General features: G+C 34.1%; 1 protein-coding gene across 1 annotated transcript in view; it reads right to left on the bottom strand.

Annotated features, from left to right (window-relative positions):
• The window catches only part of LOC106639261 (neuronal synaptobrevin), a 174,571-nt gene that overhangs the window by 38,310 nt on the left and 117,354 nt on the right, over positions 1-18,907 (bottom strand). Inside the window, exon 3 of the mRNA XM_089595670.1 lies at positions 3,153-3,204. Coding sequence (XP_089451796.1) covers positions 3,153-3,204 — 52 coding nt within the window. The remainder of the gene's footprint in view (positions 1-3,152; positions 3,205-18,907) is intronic.

Raw genomic sequence — 18,907 nt, forward strand, 5'->3', positions numbered from 1 at the left:
GAAGACCTAACCACTAACTCGTTTCTGGGAGCCCTGATCCGATGAGTGGGTGACCTTTCGAAATATGGAGTAATAACGGCAAATGTTTTTGAGGTGCTGCCGGAGAATTACGTGAGGTGCTACAGAACGCTGGGATGCATTGGAATCTCGTCTTGGACATTCTGGCCAAACAAGGAATAGCCTGGAATTTCAACTCCCCGCGAGCTCCCCAGTTTGGAGGGCTTTGGGAAGCAGGCGTGAAGTCAGTCAAGGGCCACCTTCAACGAACTGTTAGCTTTAAGAACTTGACGTATAAAGAGCTCTCCATCGTTCTAGCCAGCATTGAGCTTAAACTTAACAGTCGACGCCTCACTCCACTGACTGGCGGGCTCGACGACCTTGAAGTTCTCACCCCAGGTCATTTTCTCATTGGGGGTCACCCCAATTTAATCGTAGATGCAGAGCCATCCCAGACTGTCTGGGTCATCTTATCCATTGGCAGCTTGTTCGTGGTATCTAAGACCAATTTTGGTCTCGTTGGAGCCAAAAGTATTTGACTACCCTCCAGCAACGATCAAAATGGACTGTTCCAAGACGTAACTTTCAGACCAACTATATTGTCATCATCTCAAATCCTACGCTTCTGCTGCTAAATAGACATTGGCCGCTGGGACGCGTGACGACTATTCAGACCCGCTCCAATGGATTAGTTCGTGCAGTGATAGTTAAAACTAGCTCATAAGAGTACATGCGGTCTCTGGAAGTGCTGACCTTGTTCCCCGTCACTCTGGACGCTCCACCGACTCCCACGTCTCCAACTTCTAATGGCGAACTCAAGCTAACTTCGGTGGGTGGCATCTAATTTCGTTCCATGAACGAGACTGGCGGGTTGTTCGTTTATTATAATTCGACGCCCGTTCTGATCCGGACCTCTGAGAGTTGCCAAGAGAGTCGCTGCTTGGCAGATCTAAAAAAAGTGTGTGTTCTTTTTCACGCCAATGTGTGGCGTGTCTATTAAAAGCCCTGTGTATTTTCATCTCGCACTTTAAACCAAATAAAACGATTTCTTAGAACAGTTGAATAAAATTAATACCTACGTTGGTAAACAATTTTTGTGAGAACCTAAATATTTTGAATCAAAGTTTTTCATCATTTTTGTTATCAATTACTTCATCTTGTACATTTTTTTTAAGTGAAACTCCTTTAGGCACGCCTTATATGGAGAGTTAACCCGTGAAACGAGTGAACCCTGCCATGCACATAATTATATATATATATATATATATATATATATATATATATATATATATAATCTGTACGTATACCAGCCAGCGCTCTCTCCTCCTCTCCCTCTCCTCCCCCTCGCATGCGCACAATTGTACGCCACCGTTTCTCTATCGACATATGTGATATAGCTTCTCTGTTAATAGTACTCTATATACTCTGTGTATAGAGAAGGTATATCTATTGCTGCATGGTGGAAATCGTAATGTGGCTATAATACGAGCTAAACTGGATCTCTGTTACAGCTAAGGTACTGTCAGGTAAATAATGTCTGACAAAAAAACATCGCTTGGTGTCTTTGAAGTCTTCGAAAAAACATAGTAAAAATCTTTTTTTTTTCCTATTAATTGTTTTATATGTATATATGTATGTAAAAAAGTGTACGTAAAATATTGAACATGTGTAATGCGACAACTTAACTTTAAAAAACAAGAAAAAACGCTGTACCTCGAAAGGGAAGCATAATTGGCTGAAAATAACAATTCCTACGGGTTTCCTATATAGAATTTACATGATTGAGGTGCACTTATATAGAGGGGTTAAACTATGCATAAACATAACCTCAGTTATTTATTTTTTTGGCAGTATCTTAATAAAAACAAGGGAAAGAAAAAAGATGTTGACAAAATTTCCAAAAAATTTATTGTTACAAAATAACCTCCCAAAATGAGAAAAACAGTCGTATCTGGAATAGAAAGCCAAATAGGCCAAAAATAATTTCTATGTAAAGAAAATAATTATTTAAAAACAAAAATACGTTACACACATTCATATAAATAGCCGTTATAGTTCTGAAAACCTAAGTTATATTTCAAAGGCAAAGCTACAAAATTCATACCCTAGCTATAAATTGCTTTATTTTCTGTTCTCTATAATGTATTTTAAGAAAAATTAACGTGTGACCAAAACATATAATTTTCTTATTAATTTTGAGATCAGTACAAATTAGTAAAGCATGGGTGAATTTAATATTAAATTGTAAGTTATTATAGAAACGAATGGAATGGAAAATTACAATTTTACAATGAAAACTATTTATATGTCAATTGTTTGCTTTAATTTCGATTAAGATATAGTGGATTATTTTAATTTTATAGTAGCCAAAATTAGAAAGAATTCTTATTTGTTGGACATAAAGAGTCCAACAAGAATTTATTGGATACTTATGATGTAGTATCAAATGCACGAGTATTAATTCCAAATAAAAGGAATTTTTGTCCCACGTGATGAGACAGCAGCACCTTCTTTTGGCGCAGCATGGTGAAAATATTTGTTTCATTCTGTATACTATGACCAACAATTAGTGCATGTATTACATATGTCATAGCAAGTATGGAAGCACTTAAAATGTGCGAATCATAACATAAGTAGTATATTGAGGCATATGTTTTATATGCACGCACGTGCTCAAATAGGTAATAATATTATTACCGTGTACAAGTACTACGTCTTTTGATTTGGATGATAAATGTCATGAAATATCATCCTAATGACAAGGATACAACTTAATTACACATTTTAATAATTGGAACGCACCCAGTCTCATTATGCAGGTCATCAACTTAGTTACAACTTACTCTCATGTTTTTTTTTTTCACTTTCATCCTTTCAATAAATTATTAAAGTTGTCGTAAGTTAATATTAAACTGCAGTTCAATACCTGAGCTTACGATAAGAATTTATAAAAGGAAAAAGATTGAGAAAAAAAAATCATTTAAGGCAGGATTGTAACAGTTTTACCCAAAAAATATTACAAATATGTGAACTGGTTGTAAAATTTTCTTCAAGATACATAGTTTAACGTAAAACAATTTAAATTTAGCATAAAAGACTTGGAGACGGACAATATAGGCGCTACTTATGTAAAAAAAATATGTAGCTATACTTACAGACTATAATCGCCATAACTATGAGACCAATGACTCCCATTATGATCATCATCTGTAAAATAGAAGTAAGTATTTTTAAGTCCATGCGACCATATAAAATCTAGTAAGTAAAATAGAATCAAGTAACAAAAAAGTGGGGACAAACTTTTTTAGTTCTAGTTGCTAAGAGTAGTTATTATGAAGCAATCCGATCAATATTTTTCTCTTTTTTTTTCGACGTATGCATGGTCTGAATTTTTAATCATAAATTTTTTAAATTTTGAATTTTAACAACTCCAAAAGTATCTGGTTAAAGAATTGAAAAAAACATATGTTTTTCCTTACTGGCAAAGTTAGTTTTTGGCAGTTCTTAAATTGTTTTTCGGCATACGGTAATTCACTGCCAGAAAACTAGTAACATCATTTAATGCTTGCACCATTACTTGTATGTTAATAGCTGTGGTAAAATGAGTGACTTCTTGACAAGGACTTTTCAGTAACTATGTGGTAAATCAATCTCAATTATCATACATACTTTTTTATATACTTAAATAAGTTTTCCAGAAGTATGCAGAACTTTTTAGGTACTTTCAACTTCAAAATCAATTGCTTCAAAAGAAAAATTATTAAAAATGAACGACTATTTATGAAGAACAATTTCTAATTAAAAAAAAGTAATAAAATCATTAAAAAAAAAAAATTCAATTGTTGACGATTAATGTTTATTCATTAACAAAATTGGTTTCTGATGTTAATAATCGAATTTAAATATTATTGATGTATCACTTTGTTCAAGAATTATATATATTAATATTTAATGAAAAACTTAATCAAATCTTAAACACAACTCTTTCAGTAAAATCTAAACATAAGATTTTATTACAAAAACGTATCTTCTTTGGAACAATTACATCTATTCTTCCGATAAAGCTTGTAAAGCACATTCTAAAAAACAGCTACGATCGCTCCTAATGCTCCTCAATAAGTAAAGCTATTTTTTCTTTTAATTAGGAAATTAACATAAAAATGTTTTTAAAATTATCGAGGTAGAGAAAACAGTTTTAATAACATTAAAAAACTTTAAAAAAGAAATTTAATTTTTATGCTGGCTCCAAAAATGCCTTAATCAATTAGGAAGTGTTATTCTTATACGAGAAAGAACGTTTTTCTCTGTTACCATTCAAAATGCTGATTTAATGTAGTATCCTAGACTCTTAACAGAACGATAACGTTTATCGTGATTAAAGGTAACTTCACTTTATCTAAGACAATTCAATATCAATTGTTAACTTCAATTTTAAATTGACAACATAATTTGTGCATAAATTATTCATAAATAAAAAAGCTTTTTTTCGCAGATTACAAATTTGTGTTAAGATGTATAAGACCAGCTTCAATAGGCAACTTACATAATTTAACCATCGGACGTACAGAAGTTGATGTAATAATCTTGACTCGAACAACACACACCTAGCCATATTTGTTATGCAAACATTTAATAACTCTTGTTAGTTTCCCTTTAAATAAAAAGAAATCTGAATTTCTCATAAAAATTAAATCATTAATTTCAAAGAAATCAGCAGAATTTTGCCATTTTAAACGCTGTTGCGAAGAGTTCAAGTAGCTATGACCTTACAAATTCTAAAATTAGATCGTATCGTATTGAATGGGAAATGCCGATAAATTTAATTGCTCGCATTAAAAAATAGTTGGTTTCGATGTAACTTATACTTACTTACCCCAAAAAAAAATTGTAGTAATAAAAAATCTACAAACAGTTCGTTCATTAATAACCAATGCTTGCTTGCCCACGAAATTTAGTTGAGACTATTTAACCCACAAATATAGTTTGTACATAGATAACCAATGCTTGCTAAATATAACTTATGACATGTCAACTTATACTTGTACCATGCTAGTAGGGATCAAGGTGAGACTACGAACTAACTGTCTTCATTTGTCAGGCTTTTAACGAGACGGAATTGCTGGCTAATTTAATTTCAAACTTAATTTAACGAATCATTATACCCCTTAAGCCTCAGATTCACGTTTCTAATATGGAGTAGGCTAGAATTTAAACGGTCAAATATCATTTAAATAAGATTCTTGGTATCTGCACTTGATGACTATCATGTAAAAATCAAAGCTTGTTTGAATTCCCATTAGATTGCCCCAACCGGACGATTGACCGTAAGCTCAGTGAAAAATTTTGAAATCTGTCAGGTCATAGTTACTTTAAGCCTTCGCAATAGCGTTCAAAATGGCAAACTTGTGCTGATTCCTTTGAAATTAATGATTTAGTTTTTGTGAGAAATTTAGATTTCTCTTCATTGAAAGGGAAACTAATCAGAGTTATTAAATGTTTCCATTACAAATATGGCTTGGTGTGAGTTGTTCGAGTCAAGACCATTACATTAACTTCTGTACTTCTGATGTTCAAACTATGTAAGTTGCTTACTAAATGATCAAATCATGCTACAATACTAAATAATCAACTATTTAATAATTATAAATGATAATGGATTTACTATACGTTAAGTCATAATCAGTTATAAATTAAACCAGCTGTTTTATGTATGTAAAATAATAGAAGTATGAATCTTTGGTATGCAAGCATTGATTTAAAAATAAACAATATAGTTATAAAAGTAAAATAAAAGTCATGATGTTTTTTAGGCAAGCAAGCATCAGTTAAGATGAAACTTACTGTTTTTCTGAGTAATATGATAATAAATATTATTCATTATGCTAGCAAACATCAGTTGAACATAGACAAACCTATATTCTTAAATATTTTGGACTAGAAAACCTTTTGGAGTAGAAAACTGTTTACTTTTTAACATTAAAACATTTAAAGTTCTTCTTAGGCAAGCTAGCAAGCATTCGGCATGCATGAATATTGGACATTAACAAAACAAATATTTTATTTACCAAGATAAAATAATAATATCATTAATTCTTTATTAAGCAAGTATCGATTATAAATGAACAACTTTTTGATGTTGTATAATGATAAATTTGATTTTTGAGCAAGTAAACACCACTCATACATAAACAAATAATTTTCAGATATAGAATAAGAAAATTAGTTTCTTGGCAAGCAAGTACCACTTATTGACGAACTTACTATTCTCCAATGGCTAATAGATACAAATATTAATTTTAAGGCAACAAAGCATAACTAGTTATAAGCAACTAAATTTTATTTAAACGTCAAATCATTATGATAATAACGATTATCATGCGTGTGATAAGACTGATAATACCGATTATCGGTCAAGTAAGTAAACAACTAATTTTTGTGATCTTTAATATTTATAATAATGATTTTTGAGCAAGCAAGAATAATTTAGTAGTAAATCTACTATCTGTTAATATCAAATAGTAATAAAACTACTTATAGCCCAACAAGCATGTATCGGTAATTAACTACTATTCATAGTACTAATCAAAAATGGTTGTATTTCTTAGTGCACAGGTATAAGTAATAAACGTTCTAATTTTTTTAACTTGTTAAATTAAAAAAAAATTATTTATTACGATACAAAGTAAGATACCATTGACACAGGACCATTGCTACCTTGCCTTGGAACAGATGATACTGTAGTATAGTTAAGAATGGGCTCGACCTTGCTAGCGCTTTTGACTCCATTCCCCACTTCTCCATTCGTCGATCATTGGAGGGCCATGGGCTGCCGAGCAGGGTCAGGAGCGTCATCAGCGCGCTGTAATCTGGTATGATAACAAGGGTGAAAGAGGCAGGCGGCACTACGGCCCCGATACGCGTTGAGTCGGGTGTCAGGCAGGGACGCCCTCTTAGCCCCGACGTCTTCAACTTGACCATCGAGGTGCTCGTGCGTAGAGTGGCCGGCGTCGACGAGGGCTGTACACTTGGAGGCCGACGCTTCAACAACCTCTTCTATGCTGATGACGGTGCGCTCTTGGCGGGCTCCCCCGAGGGCATGAGACACCTCCTGGAGTCAGTGGAAGCGAGTGCGCGGGCGATCGGCATCACATTCAACCCGGATAACTGCGCGACGCTGCACATCATCGGTGGAACAGAGCGTGAAGTCCGGCCAACGGAATTTACTATACAGGGAGCGCCGATGCCCGCGTTTGATGGGCACAGATGTACGAGCATCTTGGTATACCTACGGGTTACCAAGTCCGCCAGACACCAATATCTTCGATACGGGACCTTCTGGAGGATGCAAGGAAAATTGGCGACTCCTTGCTGGCGCCATGGCAGAAACTCGATGCGGTCGGCACATTCTTTCTGCTGCGCATGGACTTTATTATGCAGGGAGGCGTAATTGAGAAGAAATACCTGTCAACTGCCGACAAGGAGATCAGGAAGTTGGCAAAGGAGAGGCTGAGCCTCCCTCAGCGAGCGAGCGTGGAAGTCGTATACCTGCCCCCCGCGCAGGGTGGGGGTGGACTACTTCCAGTGGCCGATGTGAACAATGTGCTTACTGTGGTGCATGGATACAGTCTCCTCAATGCGAGGGATCCGGCAGTAAGATCGCTGGCAGAGACACTCTTAAAGAAGACGGCATCGGAAAGGCTGAGAACACACGCAAACAACACCAACATCGCGCGATATCTCTCTGGTGACATGAATATATACCAACGTCTGGCCCGGGCATCCTTCTGGGCTAAAATTCGCAAAGCAACAATCAGCCTTAGAAGAAGGATTGACCTACGCTGGAAGTGGTGCGCCGACAGAGAGGTACTCGGCCTGGAGTGCGGCGAGCGGGGTGAGATGCTGCTCCTAGAGGGCAGACAGCGAGTCGTAGGCGTTCTGCGCCGTGGTTTGGTGGAGCACTACGCGCAGAGACTCCTTGCCAAACGAGATCAAGGCAAGATGTTTCAAATCACGAGGAAGTCAGCTGTCTCCAACCACTTTCTTCGGAGTGGCAGAAACACGCGCTTCTGTGACTGGCGCTTCGTGCGCCGAGCCAGACTCAATGTGCTGCCCCTGAACGCGACTATCTGCGGAATACCGCAACTGGATAAAAGATGCCGCAAATCTGGAGCGGCTCTTGAGTCCCTCCCACACGTGTTGAACCACTGTGGGCTGCACGCGGCTGCAAGACAACTCAGACACAACAGTGTCCAAAACAGGCTGGTAAAAGCTGCCCGTTGCTCTGGTCAGCTCGCGGTTAATCGCACAGTTACGGAGACACATGGGGCGGCATCGGCCCTGTGACCTGACATCGTCGTCCGTAACGACATCACCAGGCACATCGACATTGTGGACGTGTGTGTCCCGTTCGAGAATCGGAGGGAGGCCTTCAGGGTGGCGTGCCGAGAAAAGCTCGCTAAATATCAGCCGCTGGCCGACCAACTCCTGGAGCAGGGTTATGCAGTTCGAGTGGAGGCGTTCATGGTCGGGGCCCTGGGAGGCTGGACCGCTGGTAATGAGGTGGTCATCAGGATACTTGGAGTCAGCGGAAGATACGCCAGCATGATGCGTCGTCTCATGGTCAGTGAGGTGATCCGGTGGACGAGGGACGTATACGTCGAGCATGTGTCGGGAATGCGCCAATTTAGTGCAAACTAGTGCTGTGTAATTTATATCGCAAGCAAAGCGCTAAATAAGAAGCAATTTTATCTTAACTGTGTTGTCCTATTTACACCGATTTATATATCTTTGTTTATTAATTTATTTGTTTCTACTATCGACTAATTAACAAACTACCAAAACCATCTATATACATGTATGTGTATGCACGCATAATTCTAGAAATTGAACTTATATTATTATCGCTGGCTATTATTGTCCATTTTTACATGTGTGTATGCGCATGTGTCTGTTTTTAGAAAGCGAGATTATCCATCCATATATTCACCAAACAAAGCGTTATATGCAAAAAGTGTTTTAAATAATTCTAAGATTGGCTATAAGTTGTGTAGTGACAAATGTGATTACAGGGCTGTGTGTACTATAGACAAATGATAACTAGACTGTAAATATAAGCTGAAACGGTTAAACCGCAACGATAAGGTATTACACATAATCTGTATAATTTTATTCGACCTCTAAGAATTTACAAGAAATTTAACCAATGCAAATATCATTACACACTGACACAACAAAAAATGTACCTGTCTATGACAGAAAGTCTTTAAATTAAATAAACGTCTAAACTGTAGTATAGTTAAGAAATTGCTACTTTATTTATGTAAAACATACGCTGATCACCCAAAAAATATGTGTATTATTAAACTCTTGAAAACAGTTTACTTGCACCAAATACTTGCTTAATTAATAAATAATTTTTTTTATCATAATTAAGATAGCTTAATTAGTTGTTTATTATACGTCAATGATGCTTGGTCAGCAACTAAATAACTTATTTATTATGTAACGTTCCAAATAAGATGGTTTATTCATAACTGATGCTAGCTAAACCAAGACGGAACATTATTATAATTTAACTTTAAAACTATTTAACTTAGTTATTGCAGTTGTTTGCTTACCCAGAACATATTATCATTTGAAATTAGAAAACAGTTGCTTCATCTGTAATCAATGCATGCACACACAATAGGTAATTTCGTTCTAAGTCAACATGCTACAACAGTTAAGGAGGTTCTATCCCTTGCTGTAGTCCCTGTGACGTTCTCTACAGTTTGGCATGTCATTTGTCTTTCTCGCTCTCTTGTGAAGACATAGCTTTTTTTAGTTCTTACCACGCTTATTAATTAATTTCTTTTCTTACAAGGACCCTCAAGATGTTCAATGAAATTTAATACGATTAAACAAAATTTTTTTATCATTAGTAAAACTTTTTCCTAAAGTTCGTTGTTAGTAAACAAGGTTAATGCAATAGAAGCACTTGAAAGGACGATAGCTCATAAGCCTACATTTAAAAATAACTGAAAATAAATTTTAATAACTCGGCTTCTAGGGACCCTCGTGCCTTTACATTTTGAGAATGTCATTATTATAACTTTATTTGTTTGTAAATAAGTTTCCGTCAATTTCTAATTATTAAATCTTTAACCGATAGAACACCCTTAAGGTATTGAGAACGAATGTCAGCTTACTAAAACTTTTATCCTATTATTATTTGACATTCAAAACTTGTGTGTTTATTTATTTGTGTTTCATTATTTAACTTGGTACTAAAAAACCCGTATATAAGCACTTCCTTTGAGGTCCAGCCACTAGACGCGGGTGGCGCAGTTTGCCAGTAGAGGACGCTCTGTTCAACTCACTTACAGTAGGAGACAAAGTACTAAAAAACATAAAAAAATAGGTAAATCAATGAATTTTGACCAGTTCTTTCCAATGGTTCTGTCAGTTTTAAGATCAAAATATTTTGTCATAGAGGAAATCACGATTTAGGTTAAAAATGTTACTGAGAAAAAATGCATAATTTTTTTTGCCCCGTTTAGGAGAGCAAGTCTTGAACTACAATTCTTTAAATTTTTAAGTAGGGAGGGCAAAAGGCAAATAAGTGGACATATTTTTCTTACTATCATTTATCTTTAAAAAATTTTTAATTCAATGATGTTGTCAGAATATTTGTTTTTTAATTCTTACAGCCATATCTACAAATAAAATTAGAGATAAAATATCTTATGCTTTGAATATTTTTTGTTGATTTGCTAGCAACTACTTTTCGCTTCGATTCAGAATCAGTATATACATAGTGTATCCTTAAATCGGTGAAAATATTTGAACTGACACTGAAGCTGAAAATACTCTTGATTCTAATTGCTTAGATCTTACAATAGCCTTTTTGCAATGAAACGACAGTGTACCTGAAATCGTTACTGCTGTTTTGAATATTTCTTTTAATTCTTCTTGAGCAGTTGAATAGTTTTGTCTTGATGTATAGAAACAAGTAATATTTTTACAGTTTTTTTTGGCCCAGTCGCAAAGATTTTGAGGTGTTAAAGTTTTATCGTTTAATGCCATTCTCAAACTATCTCGGCGAACATTACTGTTGACTGCAGCCCCGTATACCGCCACATGCACTTTTATAGTGTGCAGTAGCATAAAAATGCCACTCTGTTTTAACAGAAAAGTTATTAAAGTGGTATAATATATTTAAAAAATGATATTTATTTCTTAAGTGTTGCTCAGCTCCGTTTGTAAAGTATTTAACTTTATCAATTTATTTAAATGTTTTTTCAGAAAATCTGTTTATATTTTCCGTATGCAATGGATGGCTATTGTTTCATAAATTAAATTATCATAATTATTTTACCATCGCAAATAAATTTGGCATACTGTATTTACATAATTCCAGAATTTCAGTGGTTTTGATCAAGCCAATGAAAATCGCCCAAGCCACCTTAAGAACCGTCCTGATATCAATGATTCTTTAATGTATTTACAGTAATTAGATTGTGATTTTGAGATAGATAATGGACTTTCTAGCTTATTTCAATAATACGATAAACCATTAATAAAAGTTTTAACATTTATATAAGTAACAGTTAGATGTTGGCTCTTAACAAAACAATTTTTGATATACAGTCTTAATAGTTATTAATCAGACCAGACGTTAGACTAGAAATATCTAGGCCACTAAGTATAAGCTAGACGTTTTGGTGATAAACCCACACACGAACTGTATGTTTGCCACTTGCACCAGCTAGTACGCAATATTGTGGCCACAGTGTAGCAAATTTGCTAAAACGAATTTTAATTTTAGGTTTCTCATCTTTGAATATAATATATGATTGTCTTAGACTATATAAAATAAGTCTTTTTTAAATGGAATTTTTACTATCATCATCTTTTATTTACACTTTTAGCATCTTTCATTCCAGACATTATTTTGCTGTTTTGATCGTTTTTATAATGATTTTTTACTTTTTCGAGTATATCCTTGGGCAAAAATTTACTATTGGTTTAAGAAGCATTACGATTTTCTAAACGTCTAAATTGTGTAATAGACCATCTCGAAGAATTTGAAAAATTTGCAGTTTAACATACATTTAACGTTGGGAGCAATAATTTAAGAAGTAGTTATTTTTTCCTTTTTCAATACTTGGACTAAGTCATTTTATTTTCAAATTTTTTGTTGTTTGAAAATGATAAGGTGGAAGTATATCATCTTTTAACACCTTTTTTCTCCATGTGTCGGAAATTGAGGCACTAAAGTATAGTGTAGGAAATAATTTTTTTACACTTTTGGGAAAAAATCGTTAATTTTTTGAGAGTGCGACGTTACCTTCAGGAGGATCACAACAATTTTTAAATGAAATTTTTTCGAAGTTTTGCACTTTGCCATGAATACAGAATAGTATAGCAGGCTCGAATGACTAGCTAAAAACATCGAAAAACTCCTCTGAAAATAAAATTCATTTCTGTCATAAATCTACAAAATCATATATTCCTTAAAATAGCTCCATGAAATTACTGTAATATCAGTTATTACACAAGTTTTAAGAAGCTTGTTACTTGATCTCACGTATCAACACAGATTCTGATGTATCTGCCACTACTCCTCTGAGTTTCTAAATGAAATCATCATCTCCATTTTTTCACACTAAGGAAATCAATAATTTAATGTCTTATCTATGAAATCAATTAAATAACTTAGTTTTTATCTTTCATGAGTTGTGAGTTAATGTTATTTTATCAAAGGTAAAGTTCATCTTTCTTTAAGTATTCACTGCATAAAGTCTAAAAAAATTGATCGTCTTGATAAATAAGACAAAATAAATTCAACAGATTAAACGAAGTTTGATGATATACTTTTAACTTATGGATTTATTTGGAATATACCACGAAAATACTAGAACGTGAATAAAGTTATAGGTAACAATCACAATAACAAATGGAGCAAGGAATTTTCTGGGTTACTTAAGTTGTTAAAAATATTATATTAACAAAGAAACAAAGTCACTAAAAATTTAACTTTCAAAATGATAAGTACACATAGAGTCTTAAAAAATTTATTGTAAACGACAACTGCAACGCACGAACAAAAATACAACTATTACTCACAGAACACCCGACACGCCGCAAAAGCAGGTGGCACACGCCGTAAGGTAGCGTTCAGCTACACACACTTTTTTTTGTGGAGGGAGGGGAAATGCATTGAGACACACCGCAGGGACAGCGATAGTTTTGTACTCGGTGGATTTTTTTTATTAGACCACCCATATCTACTAAAAAACCCCCATGCCGCGTGGCTTGAGGTCCACCCCGGAACCGCGTTAGCATTACTTCGGGGTGGAGCCACCAGGGATACCATCGCGTCTCACAGCATCAACAAGCTAACTCGCCACCATTTGCTAGAGGTACAAATCCTCTCGAGTCCTGAAAAGGACTCGGGATCCCTAAAGATTGGTACCCATTCTCTAGCTCTACAACATTTGATGCTTTCCTATGCTACTGCCTAAAGGGCAGCCTCAGCATCCCGCGCACATGCACTGCTGTCTTTGATTGTTCACCACTTATTTGCCTTTTGCCCTCCCAACTTAGAAATTTTAGGAACTGTAGTTCAAGACTTGCTCTTTTGAATGGGGAAAAAAACAAATAAATCATGTCTCCTCGGTAACACTTTTAACTTAAATTTTGGATTTGTCTATAAGAAACAATTTTATTCCTTAAATCGACTGCACCACTCGAAATAACATACCAAAATCTTTCGATTCACCTATTTTCATAGGTTTTTTATTACTTTGTCTCCTTATGTAAGTGAGCTAAACAGAGCATCCTCCACTGTAAAATTGCCCAAAAATAGGATTGCCCAAAACTATAATTTTCCTTCTTTCTCGCTCATGAATTAATATTGTTGTCTTGTAAAATTGTGAAACGGTTTGCTTTAGACCATTTTTTGCTCACCCAAAAATCGTGATCATTATGATTTATAATTTATAATTTAGTGAATTTAAATATTGATTGTACCTTACATTTAGAAACAGCTTGTTTATTTACAATTAGTGCTTTGTTGCCTACTAATAAATGTGATTATCACTTAATACTTAAAACTATTTGCTTATTTCATATCAATACTGGCGTGCCAAAAAATATTGTCATTATTGGACATTCAAAATTAGTAGGTGTTTTTATAACGAAACCATGCTTACTCAATACATAATTTTATCAAAATTAATTTTGCTGCAAAAGTAAGTATATCTTTAAATAATGCTTGCTAACTCAGAAATATCTATTATTATTATTTAGAATGACAGAACGATTGACACTCATTACAAACGCAAACATGACGAAAGAACTATTTGTATAAATATTTAAGTATTATTTACAGTTGAATTATTCACAACTGATACTTACTGACTGAAAGAGGCCAATGATGATTATTATTGTTATTATTATTTTTAATATTATTATTCTTACATTTATTACTACAATTATTTACTACCATTAGAAAAGCTTATAACCCACGCTTTTTTCCCGAAACATGATGTTTATACAATTCAACATTGAAGAACAATTGGTTAATTTTTAACTGGTGCTTACATTGAACAATTCATCAGTCTATTATTCTTATTAGTGTAACTTAGATACCTTAAATAGTTATTGGATCTGTAATGGATGCTTGCTGACCTAGAAATTAATTTTATTTTTTCCTTCACTCAAAAGATGTTGGTTTGTGTACAACTAGTGTATGTCTGCACGCCCAAGAAGAGATATCATTGTTGTAAATTTTTTAAATTAATTAGCTAGCTTACAACCAACGCTTGCCTACCCAATGCATTAAATCATGATTCTTTAACTCTAAAAAACAGTTGTGGATAACTCATGCTTGCCTGACGAACAATGATTGTTTTTATTATTCAGCATTTAAAGACAATTTTTTCAGAAATAATACTTGCCTGCTTGATAAATTAATATGATCTTTCAATATCATAAGCCAGTAGGTCAATAGTTAACTATCACGCTTCATTGTAAGAATAATTGTTACTAATAATTAACGTTAAAAAATAGTGGGTACAACTTATAACAATGCCTATTGCTATTTTCGCCCACGTAAGCAAATTATATTCTGATGTATCGTGAGCACGCCGTAGTGTCCTGCTAGTGAGCAAAGAGGGAAAAGGGAAGTGCAAACGCATCAAAGCTGACTCTTCTCCCCATCACTGCCAAGTGGTCGTGGCGCCAATCCATAGCATGGCAGCTGCGCCTGCTGGGAAAAAAAGCAACGTGCCATAGACTGATTCATTCGAGTTTGAGGTGCCGTGCTGTACAGATTAACTCATATACGAATAAAGGCCAACCATGTATGTCAAACTTGAGTGAAAAGTTATTTCGTCCTGGACTCGAGTTTCCCTTCTTTGAAACTTCACCTTACCCTACATCGCATTATATTGTTAGTTAACATTGAATTACCCCTTCTTTATTTATATCTGATGCTAGCTTGTTTAGAAGTAAATATTGTAATTATATCAGCTTAAAAAAATTCAGTATACCTATGACTAATGCTTTCTTACCCAAAATGTATTATTATTATTAGTTAACATTAAAGACCAGTTGATTCAATTATAACTGATGCTAGCTTGATCAAGAATGAGTATCATTACAATTCATTTTAAAAATGTTTATTTCAGTAATAACAATGCTTGCCTACCCCAAAAATATTATTATGATTTGACATGAAAGAACATTATATTTTATTAAAACTAAAGTATGAGCAAATAATAATTGATTTTATCATCAGTCAAGTTGCTTTCTTGAAACGGCCTTATTCATAACAAGCTAAGATAAGCCCAAGTTAAAAGCAGATTTAAGGAAAGAACAAACGAAATGTTAATAAGTTTGAACAATGTATTAGTATATATTCACAATTAATTAATGCATGTACAATTACTCACTGAATCAAGCGTTCAGTTTTAACTTACTAGGCTACATAGAGCACTGAATGTATTTTTTTTTATGCGAATGTTCGAAACAATTTTGTTTAAGTTATAATAAAAAAGATGAGTATATTAAATCAAGTCTCTATAGATTAGAACCTTTGAATATATTATAAAATAATAATCTCCTGTAAAGTATGAATGTATAATTTGTAACAGATAACCAGTCTTGGAGTGCTGTTTGCGTTTATCTTAAGTGCGCAAGGAAGAAAATCTGGATAGAAAGAGGGGCACCATAATGTATGTACAAGAGAAACAGAAAGGAGAGACAAGTGTTTTGATGTGCTTATTAGCACGAGGCACGAAGTCACTGGAGGCAACCTGGCCATCGCCTTGTCAGTTCATGTCTTCTCCCACGTGCAACCAAACGGCCTGCCAGCCAAATATTGAGCCAAGGATTTTTGTCACCATCCGCATAAGCTTGCCTATTTAAAAAAAATTATGGGGGTACAAAGTGCCAGGTAATCGTGTTGGCAGCATAAACTCTCCTTATAACTGGTCAAAATAATGTGTGCCATCAGATCTAAGAGAAAGGCATTCCCTGGCCGTACGTGCTTGTCATTTGCAGATTGAGAAAAACACACACACATACACGCTTTAGTACCAATAATATTACTGGTGCAGTAGCTAGAGTATTTTTTTCATGTAAGTAAGCAAGTTAATGACTAATAAGTATATTCAAGTTTAAGTAAAGTAAATTATAAAAGATTAATAAATAAGTTTATTTCTTTTAAGCTCGCTAAAACTGTTAGTTTATTTAGAACGAATGATAGCTTGACTCAGAATTACTATTTTTATCATGTAATATTGAAAAATATACGTTTGTCTATGTCCAACCAATGCTTTCTGGCATAATCAATAAGATAAATTATTATTATATCACTCGGGAAAATAGTTAATTTTATCTAAATTGATGCTTGTTTGTGTTAAAATGATGGTTTTCTGATCTTACTTTTAAAATTAGTTTGTGAGTCTTAAAACCAATAATTGCACACTTAAGATACGTGCTATTATTATTTAACGTACAAGAACAGTTGGTTGAATTTACAACCAATGATGGCTCAACATAAAGTAAAACTATTATTTTTATAATTACAAGTTATTGCAGAACACTTTGGCCCGTCAAAATAAGCCCTTACCACTTAAGTAGAACCCTGCTTTGACGGGTCCAAAGTATGTCACGTAAGTATTCGTGAAATGGTACGACAAGTGAGGGGAAGTATGAAAAATTCTGTCAAGTGGAGAGAAGAGCACACGAAATTTTTAAATTGTGGAGAGGGAGGGAGAGAGAGAAAGAAAAAGTGAGAGAGAAAGGGAATTACCCTGTCTGTAGTATAAGGCATGAGCTTGCTTTAACGGGGCTAAAGTATTTCTGAGACGGTATGACTTATAGGAAAAATATGTGAGGTATTTAAGTAATAAAGAAAGAAAGTGAAAAAGGTCTGCCGGTCTGTAGTACCGCACCTCCCTCTCTACCATCTGCTACCATCCGTACATAGGGGTAAGCGAGGGTATTATTATTATTTCGGTTACTCTAATTATTGAGATACTCTCGAATAATGTGAATATTATAATTAAACTGATTAGTTATGTTGAGTTAACAATTGAAATCATTCAATTAAGTTTTAGAATACCTAATTCATTGAACTTCAGTTCCAAAATAACCTTAAAAACTTTATATTAGCATAACAAAAAATCACGTCCACAACAACTGATGCACACATAACCTCTTTTTCTACGATGGTATTATTCAGAATACCCTGTTAATTTAGCATTGAAATTGACGACAATAACACATAAAGGCCCGCAATAATCCTAGCATTGGCAACTAAGCTTTGAAACCTCTTTTTAAATCGATGTTCATGCGTTTATACATTTATAATAAAGGAATTTAGTAGTTTTTGAGTCCAACATTAATGAAAAAACAGATCACAACAATTTGATGAACTCAATTTCTTAGACAAATTTTGAAGCTAACCACTAACAAAAACCACAACAATACCCCCGTTCACCCCTACATCATAACTCCTATTATAATCAAGGTAGAAAAAAGCTACGCTGTCGTGTAAAAGTGGTTTTGGATACAATTCTTGTAACTCAAGGACTTATTATTATATACTTACGAGTTTAAGGCCCAGCTTTTACTCATTTAGTTCATGACTCAAAGAAACTATCACTGCTGGAAAAAATCAGCTGATTTGTCAGCTGATTAATCAGCTGATTTCTGATACCAAATCATCAGCTGATTTTTCGCACTTTAAAGTTTTACCAATGACATAATAATATTCCATTAAAAACTTTAAGCAAACAACTCAGAAGAAAAAGTATCTGTCAGAGCCAACAAAAAATAAGGACAAGAGATCACGATAAAAAATAAAGTTCATGCTGAGCCAAAATATCATAAGTCCTACACAAGTGAAAAAATACATGTCCTAATTGAGCAAAAACTTACTTTCGGAATTTCAAATTCGTGATATACAAAAAATTTTGAGATGATAAAGGTATGTCAAAATTTTATCTTTTTAAAACTCATAAAAAAAAAAAAAAAAAGAAGTCCCACTGCAGCGAAGAACCAGAAGTCCTGATGGGAGAAAAACTCGATTTTAAAATTTCAAATTTAAGCTACAGAAACAGTTTTGAGATAATTAAAATATCTCAAAATTTCATTTTTTTTTTAAACTTGATTGAGAAAAATAGAAGTCCCACTGCACCGAAAAAATACAAATCCCATTGTGGCGAAAAAATACAAGTCCTGACGAGCAAAAAACTAAGTTTTAAAATTAAAAACTCGTGCATGACAAGTTAAATGAAATTATTTTAAAATATCTTAAAATTATAATTTTCCATACCCGCATTACGAACTGAAAAACTATGGGCTCATAAAAGCTACCATGGAATAGCTGCTACATGAGTAAAAACATACTCACCAC

Source organism: Copidosoma floridanum, unplaced genomic scaffold, assembly GCF_036245765.1.
Source record: "Copidosoma floridanum isolate Cflo_tuat_1 unplaced genomic scaffold, Cflo_Japanese_pri ptg000026l, whole genome shotgun sequence".
Lineage (NCBI taxonomy): Eukaryota > Metazoa > Arthropoda > Insecta > Hymenoptera > Encyrtidae > Copidosoma > Copidosoma floridanum.